General features: G+C 42.6%; 1 protein-coding gene across 8 annotated transcripts in view; it reads left to right on the top strand.

The window, feature by feature from the left end:
- The window catches only part of smoc1 (SPARC related modular calcium binding 1), a 39776-nt gene extending 28828 nt beyond the window's left edge, over positions 1-10948 (top strand). For 4 of the 8 annotated variants that reach the window (XM_028394837.1, XM_028394836.1, XM_028394835.1 and 1 more), the window contains 5 exons: positions 662-744; positions 3622-3727; positions 3866-4110; positions 4561-4594; positions 8706-10948. In XM_028394837.1, coding sequence (XP_028250638.1) covers positions 662-744; positions 3622-3727; positions 3866-4110; positions 4561-4594; positions 8706-8745 — 508 coding nt within the window. In that variant the 3' untranslated portion in view covers positions 8746-10948. Of the gene's footprint in view, positions 1-661; positions 745-3621; positions 3728-3865; positions 4111-4560; positions 4615-8705 lie in introns of all 8 variants that reach the window. The other 4 variants (XM_028394834.1, XM_028394832.1, XM_028394833.1 and 1 more) reach the window with 4 other exon arrangements.
- Positions 10949-13481: the final 2533 nt, after the last annotated feature.

Raw genomic sequence — 13481 nt, 5'->3', positions numbered from 1 at the left:
GTTTGAGTAACTTTAAGCTCTCACTGTTAAATTTATGAAGTGGCTTCATCATTCTCTTTCTACAACAGGGTTTATGTTTTATAGGATGAAGTACAGACTTGTTCCAATCACTAAAAGAATCGTTTACTATCTGAGGGCATATTCACTCAGATTAAGCACAAGATCAATGAATTAGCTCCGTTTTTCATCTGCATTTCATATATTTATATATATATTCAAACATCTGTTCAGTTTCCTCACATGAAGTATTCACTTTCTTTTCTCCATCAGTGGCTTTGCAGACTGTGAAAAAAAAGAAATGACAACTTGGTTTTTGCTTTGAACTAAAAAAAGAAAAAGAAAAAAGCTAAATGAGACACACATGCTCAATTTTCATCGTGTGCCAAAAAAAAAAAAAACCTCTGACACAATAGCCAGGAGAAAACGAGTCATGCCACGCATAACGCTGAACAGTTTCTTATGGCTGTGTGCACATCAAATCAAATTTATTTATTAAGCACTTTAAAAAAAAATGAAGGTTAATCATCGTCAGTAATTCCTAACAGATCAGCAGGAAGCTGATTTCTCTTATTTTCTGTGCCTAGTCTTTCAGCATGCAGCTTTATTCTCTTCTTCCCCAGCTTCTGTCTAATGCATCCATCTCCTCATCTCTTTCTAACAGGTACCAGACGCCCGAGTGTGACGGAACTGCACGGTCCCCCATCTCAGACGCAGAAGATCCGTTCAAAGGCAGAGACCTGATAGGTTTTCTACTCACTTTTTACTGCATGTTTGTCAACATCCGGTCTGCAGAAAAATGTGTCCTGTAACAGTGCAGTTCTTTGACAGAAATATAACAGAAACTGGTGGATCTAAGAGAGCAATTACAAACCCAACATGAAGGTGGGCTGCTAGATGCATTTTTTGGTCACAAACCTATTTCCCTTTCACAATAAAAGCCGCCTCATGTCCCACCAGATAAAGACTTCTAATGTAAAGCAGAGATACAGTAAGATTCTGCTGCTTTATGTCTTCTTCTTTTAAGATATTTAGATAGTCTTCTTTTTTCATGATCCTTTCCAACCTAACAAGATTCCCTGCAGTGAAGCATGCCCACAGCATCATACTGCCACCACTGTGTTTGACTGTGGTAATCGTGTTCTTTAGGTTATACACTTCTCCTTTCTTTATCCAAATGAAGACTGACCATATGACACGCATCTAGTATCCTTCTTCAGATTGTCCCTACCATGCTTCAGTCTGGCATGGAAGTAGTTTTTATGCAGAGGTAGAGTTATTCTTGTTCTACAACCTTGGCAGTCCATTCCTGTCTTCTTTAACACTTCAGTACCAGACTTGTAAAGAGCTGTGAAAACAGACTCTGCCACCACCTAATGAAAACTAATAGGCGTACATGTGAAGGAAGGTAGCTTCTCAATCTATAAACATGCTAATTGCTAATGCATACAAATACAGAAGGAGTTTAGTTAAATGTTCACTAGATCTCCAAATGCAGTTGAAAAATATTCTTAACTTTACCAGATCATTATAAATTAAGAAGCACACATTGTGGTGATTGATGTGTAGATTCTAGTGCAATGAAGATCACAGGCTGCCCTCTGAAGCAGAGGTTGTAACCTCGCCTCGTACTCCTCTCCCCTTGTTACCACTCACCAGCATTTGTTTCCCCATCATTTAAGGTTGCATTGTAACTCTTATTTAATTCCCCATCTGGTGAGTTTACAGAGTCAAGCATACTCCTGACTGTGCAGCAGATGTGTGGCATGTTTTATGGAAGGTGTGAGGGTGCACTAGCGAGGCTGTGTGCGGGGGCTGCTGGGGGTGTTGGGATACCGCCGGGAGCTGAGTGCAGATATTTTTATGTACTGTAGAGGGATATTCTGAACAGCCACAACACAGCAACAATAACTCATGGCCAAAAACTTGCAGGCAGGAGGAGAAACGCATGCTTCAGAGGGCAGTTTATTAACAGTGTGCAGCTTCGGTGTCACAACATCTAAACTTTCCCTTTCAATTTGTCTTATGTGAATTACAGTCTCCTGCTTGTAGCTACACGCTGCACAGTGGTGGAGTGGGATTTAATGTAGGAGCCCACTTTTTTTTGTAATGTGGTGACAGTAAACTGTACCATATGCACTAAAGTCAAACACTTTCCACACCTATAAAGCAGCAAGTCCTATCATCTGCTCAGTGGCTCAGGCTTTATGTGCCAACAAACACACTAAACACACTTGTCCTGCTCATGGCCACTGACCGAATGCTACTGGTGAACAGCGCCTTATTTTGAAGGGACGGTTCCTTTGAGATGAGTTGTCATATAGGGTTTTTATCCATATTCAGTCAATTGTCTACACTACCCTGTACTGATGTTTTTAATGTCACCAGACTACAGACAAAAACGCTACATTTACCACACAACGCAAGACTTAATGGACTTTAGCTGTGTGACTTTGGTGTTCAGATAAATAAAATATGGTGCAAATAAATCTAACTGTAATGCAACATTATTAGCATTATTCGTCTTTTGGTTTAGTTCCCCATTAGGAAAAGCTCTTTGATGAACCAGCATTGTTCATCAAAGTGTGTTTTTGCAGGGTTGGTCTTGTTTTGCATGATTCCAGCTGTGCCATCAGTTTTGCCTGCATTAGTGAAACTGAGCCATTCCTTTAAAAGCATTAAAAACCAAAAGGTTTAGTTCTTTCTCCTCTTTAACATCTGTATTTGCAGCAGCTTTAATGCATCTTGAAGCCTTCAGAAATTTAAGTGGCACACAGGCTGCTCAGCGCTGCCAGAGGTCCGGTGTCCCTGACACCTTCCCACATATGAAGCATTATGCTGTATGCAGCCTAACACCCTAATTTAACACTTGGATTAAGGCACAGCAAGGTGGTGCTTCTCCGAAGTTGGTCGTGTTGTAGAAAATGTTAATTGTATTCACCTGGCGGGGCAGCGGACCACCTCCCACAGAACGCCGACACAAAAGACATGAACAGCGCCGAGGACACGGAGGCCACATAATGCTCAGGGGGAAGGAGGGAGGAGGAGGAGGAGGAGGAGGGGGAAGAGAGTTCGAGAGAAACACGAAGAGACTGAAAGAAAAACGGCAGAATGAGAAGATTAGTTTACTATGCAGCTGTGTTTGAAGTTCTCCTTTAAGAGACACAATTAGGAGGGAAACATTTGCACTGGTTTAGCGTGCCATTAAAACCATACATCTGGGCAATTAAAAGGAGCTACCCAAGGTGTTCAGAATTGTGTCATAAAAGTTAACAGGTCTGCACTGCTCAACAAAGCTCTCTCATCACAGCACACTTCTGTCCCACCTCTGGCCATGTGCCTCGGCTCTGTTTTTCTTACAAAACAGCCAGACCGCAGAATGAATGTTCTACTGGAAATTCTCTAGAATAATTCACTCCTAGCTTGTCAGCCATTGATCAGATTCACTTTATTTGTATGGAAGAATATTATAGCTGTGGAGAAGGTGTGCATGTTTTCTCAGAAGTGTAACATGTGTCATACTGGTTCCAGTGATGTGGAGGCACTTCAGTTTTACGGTGCCGTAATGACTCAAATTATTTGTGCAAGGTAATTTGGTGTATTTTTGTCTTTGATTTGGTCCAGGCTGCCCAGAGGGGAAGAAAGTGGAATTCATTACAAGCTTGTTAGATGCCCTCACCACAGACATGGTGCAAGCCATAAACTCACCAGCCCCCTCCGGTGGAGGGAGGTAAGTAGTGTCACATGGTGCACCACGGTCAATTTCAATTTGACTATTGTACTTGCTGATTTTTCATGGAAAACTTTCTCAAGTAATTTAATAAAGATGATATGGACGGTCATCACTTTTCTCTGACTTTCTCCCCAGGTTTGTCGAGCCTGACCCCAGTCACACATTAGAGGAGAGGGTGGTCCACTGGTACTTTGCTCAGCTGGACAACAACGGTAGCCATGACATTAACAAGAAGGAACTAAAGCCTTTCAAGAGGTACCTGAAGAAGAAAGCCAAACCCAAGAAATGTGCCCGCAAGTTCACCGACTACTGTGACCTGAATAAAGACAGGGCCATTTCCCTGCAGGAGCTGAAAGGCTGCCTGGGCGTCAGCAAGGAGGGTAAGAAAGGAAGGAAGGAAGGAGGAGGAGGAGGAGGAGGAGAAACAGAATGGCGGAGAGCTAGTTTGGCAGTTTCATAGAGGAAGAAGGTCATGACCCCAGTATGAACCCCAAGCCAGCTGGGGAAATCTGTGACTAGACAGATTAAAATTCAGAGCTCAGGAGACAGTATAATGAATGAATTGTTCAATTTAAAAAGGTTAACTCAGTTGTTGGCAGACTCAACAGGGTCGACGTCACCCCTCAGCACCTACTGATGAATATTTAGACACAACTGACGTATTAGTCAATCCTAGACACAGTCTGGGCTGGAAAACTGTAACTACTCACGAAAGATCCCAGTAGAGTCTCAGAACAATTACAATACAAAAGAGTGCAGTGTAATACAATGATTTTTGTGACTTTGCGTGACTCCTGAATGAAGTTTAAGCCTCTTTTTCTCTTTTGCAGGTAGCTCAACAACAAGTGGCAGCCAAGGGACAAGGCAAGGGACAAATTTGTTCAGTAAGGCAGACTAATCCTGCTTTCACTAACACTGCCTTTGGCTTTGAGTGCTGCAGTTGGCTTATTGTGTAATCCACTAACATACACACAGATAAAATGTGCTGTATTTGCCTTACATGCAAAGTTTTACACTACTCCTCTATCCTGGTGTATCTTCACGTATGTGCGGCAGCTATTTTAGATAGTAGTGACTCATGTTACAACCTGACTCTCTCTTAAAAACTGTAAATTTGCATTTTTTATTTTTTATTTGAATATACTTTAGTAGTTTTCTCTTCCATAAATCATCTTTTTGTCCTTTTAGCATCTTTGTCCTGTTCCTAGTTCAATGCGACAGACGGTTTGTTGCAGATAATCCCAGGCAGTTGTTCCTTTAAAGCACTGGTTGTCCTTGGAAACCATCAGATTGCTGAAGATTGCAGCTTGGCGAGATTATTTGTCATATGATTTCACAAATCTCATGAGAAGCCAGCTGGTCTTGCGATGCAAAAATATCAGGATACCAGCAACATGACATGATATACTTTGCTGATTGTAAGCTGGTCTCGCTGTTTTCCATCTTCCCTTTCTTCTGGATCACTCTGTTGGGATTCCCTCTGCTGAAGGATTATTGGTCCCACTGGTGCTGCTGACTCTGGCCACCGGGCCCGTTCAGTGCCACATAACGCTGAGGTCATGTGTTTACCCTGGCTCCATCCAGCTTTGCCTGGAGAACAGTGGCTCTGAGCAGGCATAACATCAGGGCTCTTGGACCCTGGGCATGGCTGCCAGGATAAACAGCTCCGGTATGGAGGAGCAGAGGAGAAGGCTCCACTGCTTGTTTTTGCTACAGTCACTGAATCTATCACCTTCATGCTTAAGAACTGAATGTAAATGGCCTGATGGCTTTATATGCCTTCTCATACTGCCACTCAGGCACTCTGAGCAAGTGATGACTGTTGAGAGTGAGTCTGCATGAAAGAAGTCTGTTAGAACATATGGCACCATTCTGCCTTGACTAAGATAGACAGCCATTGTGCTCAGGTATGCCTAGCTGTTCCTTAATGGCCTGGATCTCTTTAAGTCAGATTTCCTTTGCCAAGCATTAAATCTTATCGTGCCTTGTCGCAACTGCGGCTCGTCACTGGAGTGTTCTTGGATGTATTTACAGTTTACAGTACGTGCTTTTCACTGAGCTTTTGGGGGAGAGTGGAGCACATCTGTAGGAGCTTCCTCACTCCTGACGCATTGGCAACAGCAAAGGAAAACATCTGAATACCTCATGTGAGATTTGAGGTGCTGGACAGGGTGGCATCCTTCCTCTGGAGAGACTGGAAATCTCATTATAGATCAGATATGTGACATAAGACCTTTAGTCTTGTTGCAGTAGGGTTCACTGAGCATCTTGACGTGCACACGGACAGAAACAGAGTGGCACACATGCAGCATTATGCTTTCCTTGACTTGTCTGCTGTTTTATGTCAAACTCTTTGCCTTGCTTCCTCTCGTCTCTTTCCTGCTCTCCTGTGTTCCTCTCCTGTTTGTCCTGGCTGTGTCCATCATTAAGCAAGAATGAAAGGAGGGCATTATTAAGCCAGGCCTGGCACCGGGGCTGCAGGACCATTAGGGAGTCCATAGTCCTGTCCTCCCAGAGCCAACAGCAATTACTTCACAACACTTGTGTTTTAATTACTGTGACATCAGCTTGACACACTGGACTGAGGTCATTGGGGAGGACAGTCACAGCTTATTAAGCATCACCTATAACTCTGGTGATGTTCCAGAAACCTGTTCTACTCAAGCATCCTTTTTCCCCTCTTCTTGCCACCACATACACGTATACCATGATTCCCAGCTCCTGAGCCAGGTGTCTTTATTGGTGGGTCCCAGGTGAGACGAGGCAATTCACTGCGAGACAGGATCTGCTTTCAGCTCTTTATCACAAGTGGGGCCAAGGTGTCCAGGGAGAGGCTGGGGAGCTTTGTGTTGTTAATGGCACAGACAGTGTCCTCAGTGACTGGGAGGAGAGGAGGGAGAGGACCATTTGCTGCTCTGGAGCCTGGTAATTGCAAAGCCAATTCATCAGCGGTGCTGTCGCTCAGCTGCGTACAACAGAGACATTTATCTGAGCTAAAGAGAGGAACAGCATGAGTTCAGTGGAAAGAGGTATCAGGAAATATCACGCTATACTGCATAGTTTAACAGGTACAACATGCCAGTAGAGTTGCCAAGCGAAAGGTTTTATTACACTGAACAGCTCCTTAAAAATCCATTAACAAGGCCAAAGTGCAGCAACAACTGGTTTGAATGTGAGAACTATCTTCTGGTGTTATGAGTGTGAAGGAAGGAAAACAAAACAGCCCCTCTTACATATAGACAGTCCTACATGTAGTCATAGAGCATATAGATCCATCGTGGCCATCCAGAAAAAAAGGCCATGGCATTTCATCATCATCACGGTCAATATGGCGACCACAGACCTTCTTCTTCATCTGGGGGAAGCAGAAGCAGTCTGAAAGGAACCAGAGACCAGGGGTATGATGGCAGCCATTAGTGGAGTGTATGTCCTGTAGTGTTGTTGTGGTAGAAGAACACTCCTCTGCTGCTGAATCATGTTGAGTTTCTCAGAGATCAGTGTGGTAACAGTTTCTGGTTCTCCATCAGCAGTACTCAGAAAACAGAGGCCATCAACTTGATCCAGACCCCATTGATTTCACAGATTGTTCATTGGTGTCTGGTTGGAAGTGATGAAGTCTCATGCACAAATTTCTGGAGCAATCTGTCAGGTGCTGCCTCAGAACCAAAGACTGTCTCCTGAAACAAGGCACGTTGTTGACTCATCAGGCTGACAGCGAGCCGACAGCTTGATCATTTGTAACTGTAGTATGTAACTACATGACACATCCTGGGAGATTCCAAAGCTCTATGCCAATGCACTGTTGTTGTGCCAGTGGATCATACCATGGACCGTGGTCAATTATTATTAATTCATAGCAAAATGAACAGAAATATTACAAAAGTCTAAACTTTCTGCATTAGAGTTGAACTACATACTCACACAAGAGCTCCTTAAACCAAACTGTGGTGTTTCTGCACAGGATTTCCCAGAAATCAGTTCATTTAGCGACATGGCCAACCACATGTTCCTCTAAGAGTCTGTGAAGGACGGTGCCTTCTTGTGTACCGTGTGCCAGCCTTGCCGCTGGTACAGCTCGTCGTGTAATCCACATTGCTTTAAGGTTATATTTTATGAACTGAGTGGATACAAGTTGTGTTCCAGTAACAAAGATTTAACTGCAAATCCTGTTCAGCTGGATCCATGTGGTGAAATTAGGTGGCCATAATATTTTATTTTATACACTTAAAAAGTATAGGTGAAAACATGTGCTTGAGGATTTGCTCATATGGACGCTGAGCAGTGATTTATGGAGTGGAGGAAGGACTGTGATGCAGTAAAAGTGCATCGTCTGAGACTACAGAAGCTTCAAGAGTGAAATCAGCTGGCCTTCTATTTCATTGCTAACATGACCGACGCTGACAGAGAGCGCACCTGCACATTCCCCTCCCCCACAAGCTTCTGAGCAAACACATGCATAGATAGACCGACAGACACACAACCTAACTTTATTCAAACACACACACTGCCCGAGCTCACAGGGTTCAGGAGGACCTCTGACAACCATCTGTAAGCAATCTAAGCTTTTTTACCCATCTTCTTTTCTTTCTTTCCATCTTCCCTCCCTCACCCACTCATCTGATTGATGAGTGAGCCTCTATCCTGTGTGCAGCACACTGTCCTGTTCAGTTTAAGCACAACTGTAACACAAAAACTGACTGTGTGGTGTACCGCTGCCTGTGTTCAGCCAGTAAATGCTATTTTTCCATCATATTCACGTGATTTCTTACTATTGTTTAACTGAAGGAAAGGATGCCTGTCAGACAAGGTGAGGTTTTAGTGGAAGAGAACCCTCATACGGTTTGTGTTAGTGCACTAATCAGGTTTGTGTTTACTTGCAAACAGGCCAGACTAAAAAAAAGCTGTGAGTGAGTACGTCTGCCAACGAGTGAACACATTTTCTTTTCTTTTTTCCCCTCCCTCTTTCTGCTCCCAGTAGGTCGTCTGGTGTGAGAAGAGAAGGATCACAAAGCTGAGACGAGAGCAGAGGGCACAGAGGGAAGGCATCTGTACGCTTTCTGACAGGAAAGAGAAAGATGGAGCAGAAAAATTAAGAAGTTCCTGAGTCTTAAAACAAAAATGAACAGACAAAAAAAGAAAAGAAAACGAAGCGGCGCCAAAATATTTGCACTTTCTCCTCCCTGTTTGACCTTTTATCTGTTTTATTCTGTGATTTTTTTTTTGGAAATTTGTTTAGGTAAGAGTGAGAATATATTTGTACTGACAGGCTCACCACTGGAAGAGCAAGTATGTGTATGTTACCACGTCTCCCCGTATGTTCAGTCTGCTGTCTTGATTCATACATAACAGGCACAAAGTGAGATTTAAAGTTAAATGTACACGCCCTGTTACATTATAGCAGCACGCAGGCCTGTGGCACAAACGAGGGACTTACAGTGAGTGCAAGCGTTGCTTAATAAAAACAAGATATCAGTGTAGATCAGTTTAAACAGATGTACAAAGTTGTATGTGAACAGCATGTATTGGAATTAGCTGTGTGACTCCCCTTGCACTGCACAGAACCTTCTCTAGATACTTTCAGAATCAGACTTTCTTTATTCTTCTGTACACACACACTTCTGTGTGTTTGGGAAAGCAATCCAAAACCACCATACTGTGTGTTTGTGCTAACATGACATTAATGATAGAAATCAAAATGCAAACTTTAAATTAACTTTTACTTGCAGTCAGCACTGGTAACATCTCACGTAGAGGGTGAATATTTTAAATGAAGGGTTAAAAGATTCTAGACCCTGAGGTTAACAGAATCCAAAACACTGTATCATAACATGTCTACTCCCTATCCTGCAAATGAGGCTGACCAAGAGCAAAATTATCCTCCTATATCAAGCATAGACCGCATACAGACACGGACGACATGACAGCTCCCCAGAAATTTGGATTGCCTCCTAGTGGATGGCTACAATACAGGTCATAAACCATATTGTCCATGTTAGTGGATGGAACATGGACAGAGAGCAGAGGGCAGAGGTTTTTAGCAGTTCTTAGGATCCCAAAATAATAAAAATAGGTAAAAGAAACAAGAGTTCCTGCAGGTGAGGAGATTAGATGATTCTAAATTTATTAAAGCCACAATTTGCAGAACATTAGTTCCTGTGTCTGCCTCACAGAACACAGTGTAACATGTGGGATATCAGCTAAGCTAACCAAGCTAAGAGAGTGAGCAAGATCCATCCGAACTGATTATGTAGCCTTCCACATGTGAAGGTTGACGTTTTAGTTTTCTAAGTAATCTGTTGCCAAATTTCTTGACAAATAACACTAGCTAGCTAGTGTTGTTAGGTTAAATTAACAGATGAAGGATTTCATTTAGTGCATGTTCATTTTTATTTTAATTATAAGAGGTTTCTGCAGTGCAGCTTGAAGTACAATTGACAAAGAGGGCCACTGGTTTACAATTTGTGTTGTTTTATGTGTATTAAGGACAATTTTGTTACTTAACTAAGACGATTTTTCACTAAATCTGAAAAAAAAGATGTTTCCAGTATATTGAATTTTGCTCTTACTGCAATTTTCAAAATCATATAACAAACCTCTGACCCCCTGGTGGGGATTGTATTTTTCCAAAACAGATTATGCAGAAAAAAAAACAGTACCAGGAAAAGCAGGTGTGACAGATGACTAAACCTGAGCAGTAAAGATGTTTACATGGCTCAGTGTCAGCCCGTCTCAGCCGTCATAATCACATTTGTAAGCAATGATGTGGTGTCTATAAATGCCAGTTCATAAAAATAAACAGCAAAGTCTCCCCAATGACATCAGACTACACTTAGTGTGTAGATACAATAACCGTGTGTCCTCCACCAGCTGATGTGTGTGAACCCTCGCCACACATCTTGGAGCTGTGCCACCTGATTGCAGTAAGTCTGTGGAAAATGGTTTCCGATTAAAAGGGAGGAAAACACTTATGAATGAGTCCTGGAATGTGAACAAAATCAAATAAAATTTCTCCCACACATTTGGAAACGATTTGAAAATTGGAGAATCATGCCTGTGCTGTTGTGGTTTGAATATTTGTGTGTTTGTTTTGTTGTGTATTTCCCCAAGAGTCACTGCGATGGCTTGTGAACATGACACAAAAACGGCTCCTATTGTAAATATGTACAATAACTTCTGTTTGTTTTACTAAAAAAAAAATCATTGTGGGGCATTCACTTACATCACTGTCGGTCTCACTTTGACTTTGTGTGTACATCATGTCAAACATTAGGCTCCTACAGTAGCTAATTCACAGCATGGAATAGGCCTGAGTGTATATTATCAGCTCTGAGGACTGTTTATTTTTTCTGGGTTGAGGTTATTTTACTCTTTCAGCCTGTGTTTTACAGCTCCTGTCTTCATCAGTATATACAGTCAGGAATGTATACAGTATCTGGTGCTTAACTCACAGCAATCACTAGTCCAGTCGCGTTTAATTTGAACCGGACAGCTATGCCAAGAATGAGCAGAGTGCTGCTGCCTCTCCTGAGTGCCTGTTCCAATTCAGGTTTGAACACTAGGCTTGTGTGTCTGCTGAAGTGCTTCCAGACGCTGCAGAGCTGCGGATCACATGCAAGATCTAAAACAACCTAACAGGCCAGTAATCACTGCAAATCATGATGGGGCACGTAGAGAGGCTCGCAGATGACCTGTCAGTCTGATAAGCCGGGAACGCCCCAAACAGGCCCGTCCAGACCCTCTCAGCATGTTCTGATCATAGTTTTTTTTATTCTAAGGAAATCAGATCTGATGGATAAACAAAACACTGAAATGTGTGTTGTCTTTGGATAGAACTGGTCAATGTAAATTATGTGGCTAAACTGCTTCTGTGCTGTAATATAATTTCTTAACCTTGTGTCAAAACACACACAAACAAGACTGAAGGAAACAAAAGGGCCAAAAAAAGCTATTTTTATAAGAGCAGGAACCTAAACTGATAAAACACTAGAGTCTTGGCACATGGCAGTAGCTTGCACCTGGGGGTTGTATCACTCTTTTGGGTATTTCATGTTGTTTTCCAGCTGAAGTGTGACCTAAATTACAAAGCGGCCATAATGGAAAAAACAATAAACATCTGTAAATGCCCTACAATCACAGCAAAAACTTCAATCTGGTAACAGGACAACCAAACCTTGGATAAAACTGTCACTTATCCGTTACAGAGCTGTAAAAATAAAAATAATGTGTGGATAATAAAGTCATTCTTCTGATTCCCACTGTTTTGACTCAAAGTACTGACACGATTTGATAATCACACTAAAAACACAGCTATGATGATGTTTCATCCACCATCTGTCCATTCCCCAGTGTGAAGGCAAGCCCTCTCTCAAATAGCTACTGACCCCTAATGGTGAAGGCAGCTCACTGCAGGTTGCACACAACTAGATTCCATAATAATACTGTGATTACCAGGATGTTTTTTATAACATGAATTAAATATAGGAGTTCTGTTAGTTGTGGTTCTTTGGCCTGCGGATGATTTGTGTGATTTAGTGATATTGTGACACTTCAAAGATACGGATGTTGTCAGTGTGAAGATGGGAGGCAGAGGTGCGGTGGTTGGTGAAGGAGGTGGTTTCTCTGAGATGTAGTGTAGGGGGGTGGACGGTGGTATCACAGATGAAATTGGAGCCAAGAGGCAGCTGCGGTACATCTGTCTTATACCGAAACATGTGGCGTTTGACTTCCATTGTGAAGTTCAAAAGAGTTTTATAATGACGCAGCTGCTTAGGGATGTGTGTGTGTGTTTTCTCCTTTGTTGAAGGTGGGGTGGAGGTGGGCGGGTTGCTGGAGAGGTTTCATAGGTGAAGTCTGGAATTTGGGGGTTTTGAAAGTGACGTGTGGGCAGTACAGGTGCTGCGTGGTGTTGTTTTAAGAGGTTTTCAGAACGCGGTCAGGGTGGATATTCTGATGGTGCCATAGAGAGATTTTCACAAATGTGGGCAAAAATATTCAACATTCGTCCAACTGTAAGAAACGTAGTGATGAATTATTGATATTATTTGATCTTTTTTTAAGAGAATGTGTAAAGACCCCCCCTCCTTTCTGTGCATTGAAACACTTACTGATCAAAAACACCATTACAGGTAATTTAGGCAGGGCCATTAGTGAGTGTGATAGCCAAACATTAGGGGTGGGGGGGTGGGTGCACCACCACAACACTCACCATTTGTGCCTGCAGCAGCACCTGCCCAGCTGTCTGCAGAGGCAGGGTCAGGGGGTTGGCCTGCCAGGAGGCCAGGGCTCAGGGGTGAAAGGTCATGTTCCAGACAGGCGTGTGCACGCGCTGATTAAGAACTCAGCTGCAGGAACAGAGCTTGCAAGTGGATGACGCATTTTAACTCCTGGCGCTAACAATTCTTTCTTTTTTTGTGCTCTAGTGTGCTGAGGAAACCTCAGGTAAACATAGATTTGTGACATGACAGTGGTTTAGTAGGCTGCTTTTGCATCTTACAGGAGTAAAGGTGCATCTAATCCATGCATAGATTCAATTTAAAGGTAGTAAACGTGCAATCTTATAATCTGTGGTCTGCAAATAATCACTAAAAAGGTGCAGATTGCAGAAGCATAATTGGCATGGCTAAAGTCTGTTAAATGTAAAGTTTCATTGATGCTAATTTTTTAACACCAAATATCGTACCACTGAGTGAATGCAGTGCAGGTTTCTCTCTGCTTTCCATCACCTCCAGGCCGGAGGCGCCACTTAATATTT

Source organism: Parambassis ranga, chromosome 22 (genome assembly GCF_900634625.1).
Source record: "Parambassis ranga chromosome 22, fParRan2.1, whole genome shotgun sequence".
Classification (NCBI taxonomy): domain Eukaryota; kingdom Metazoa; phylum Chordata; class Actinopteri; family Ambassidae; genus Parambassis; species Parambassis ranga.
This window is presented reverse-complemented; position numbering and strand designations above follow the sequence as displayed.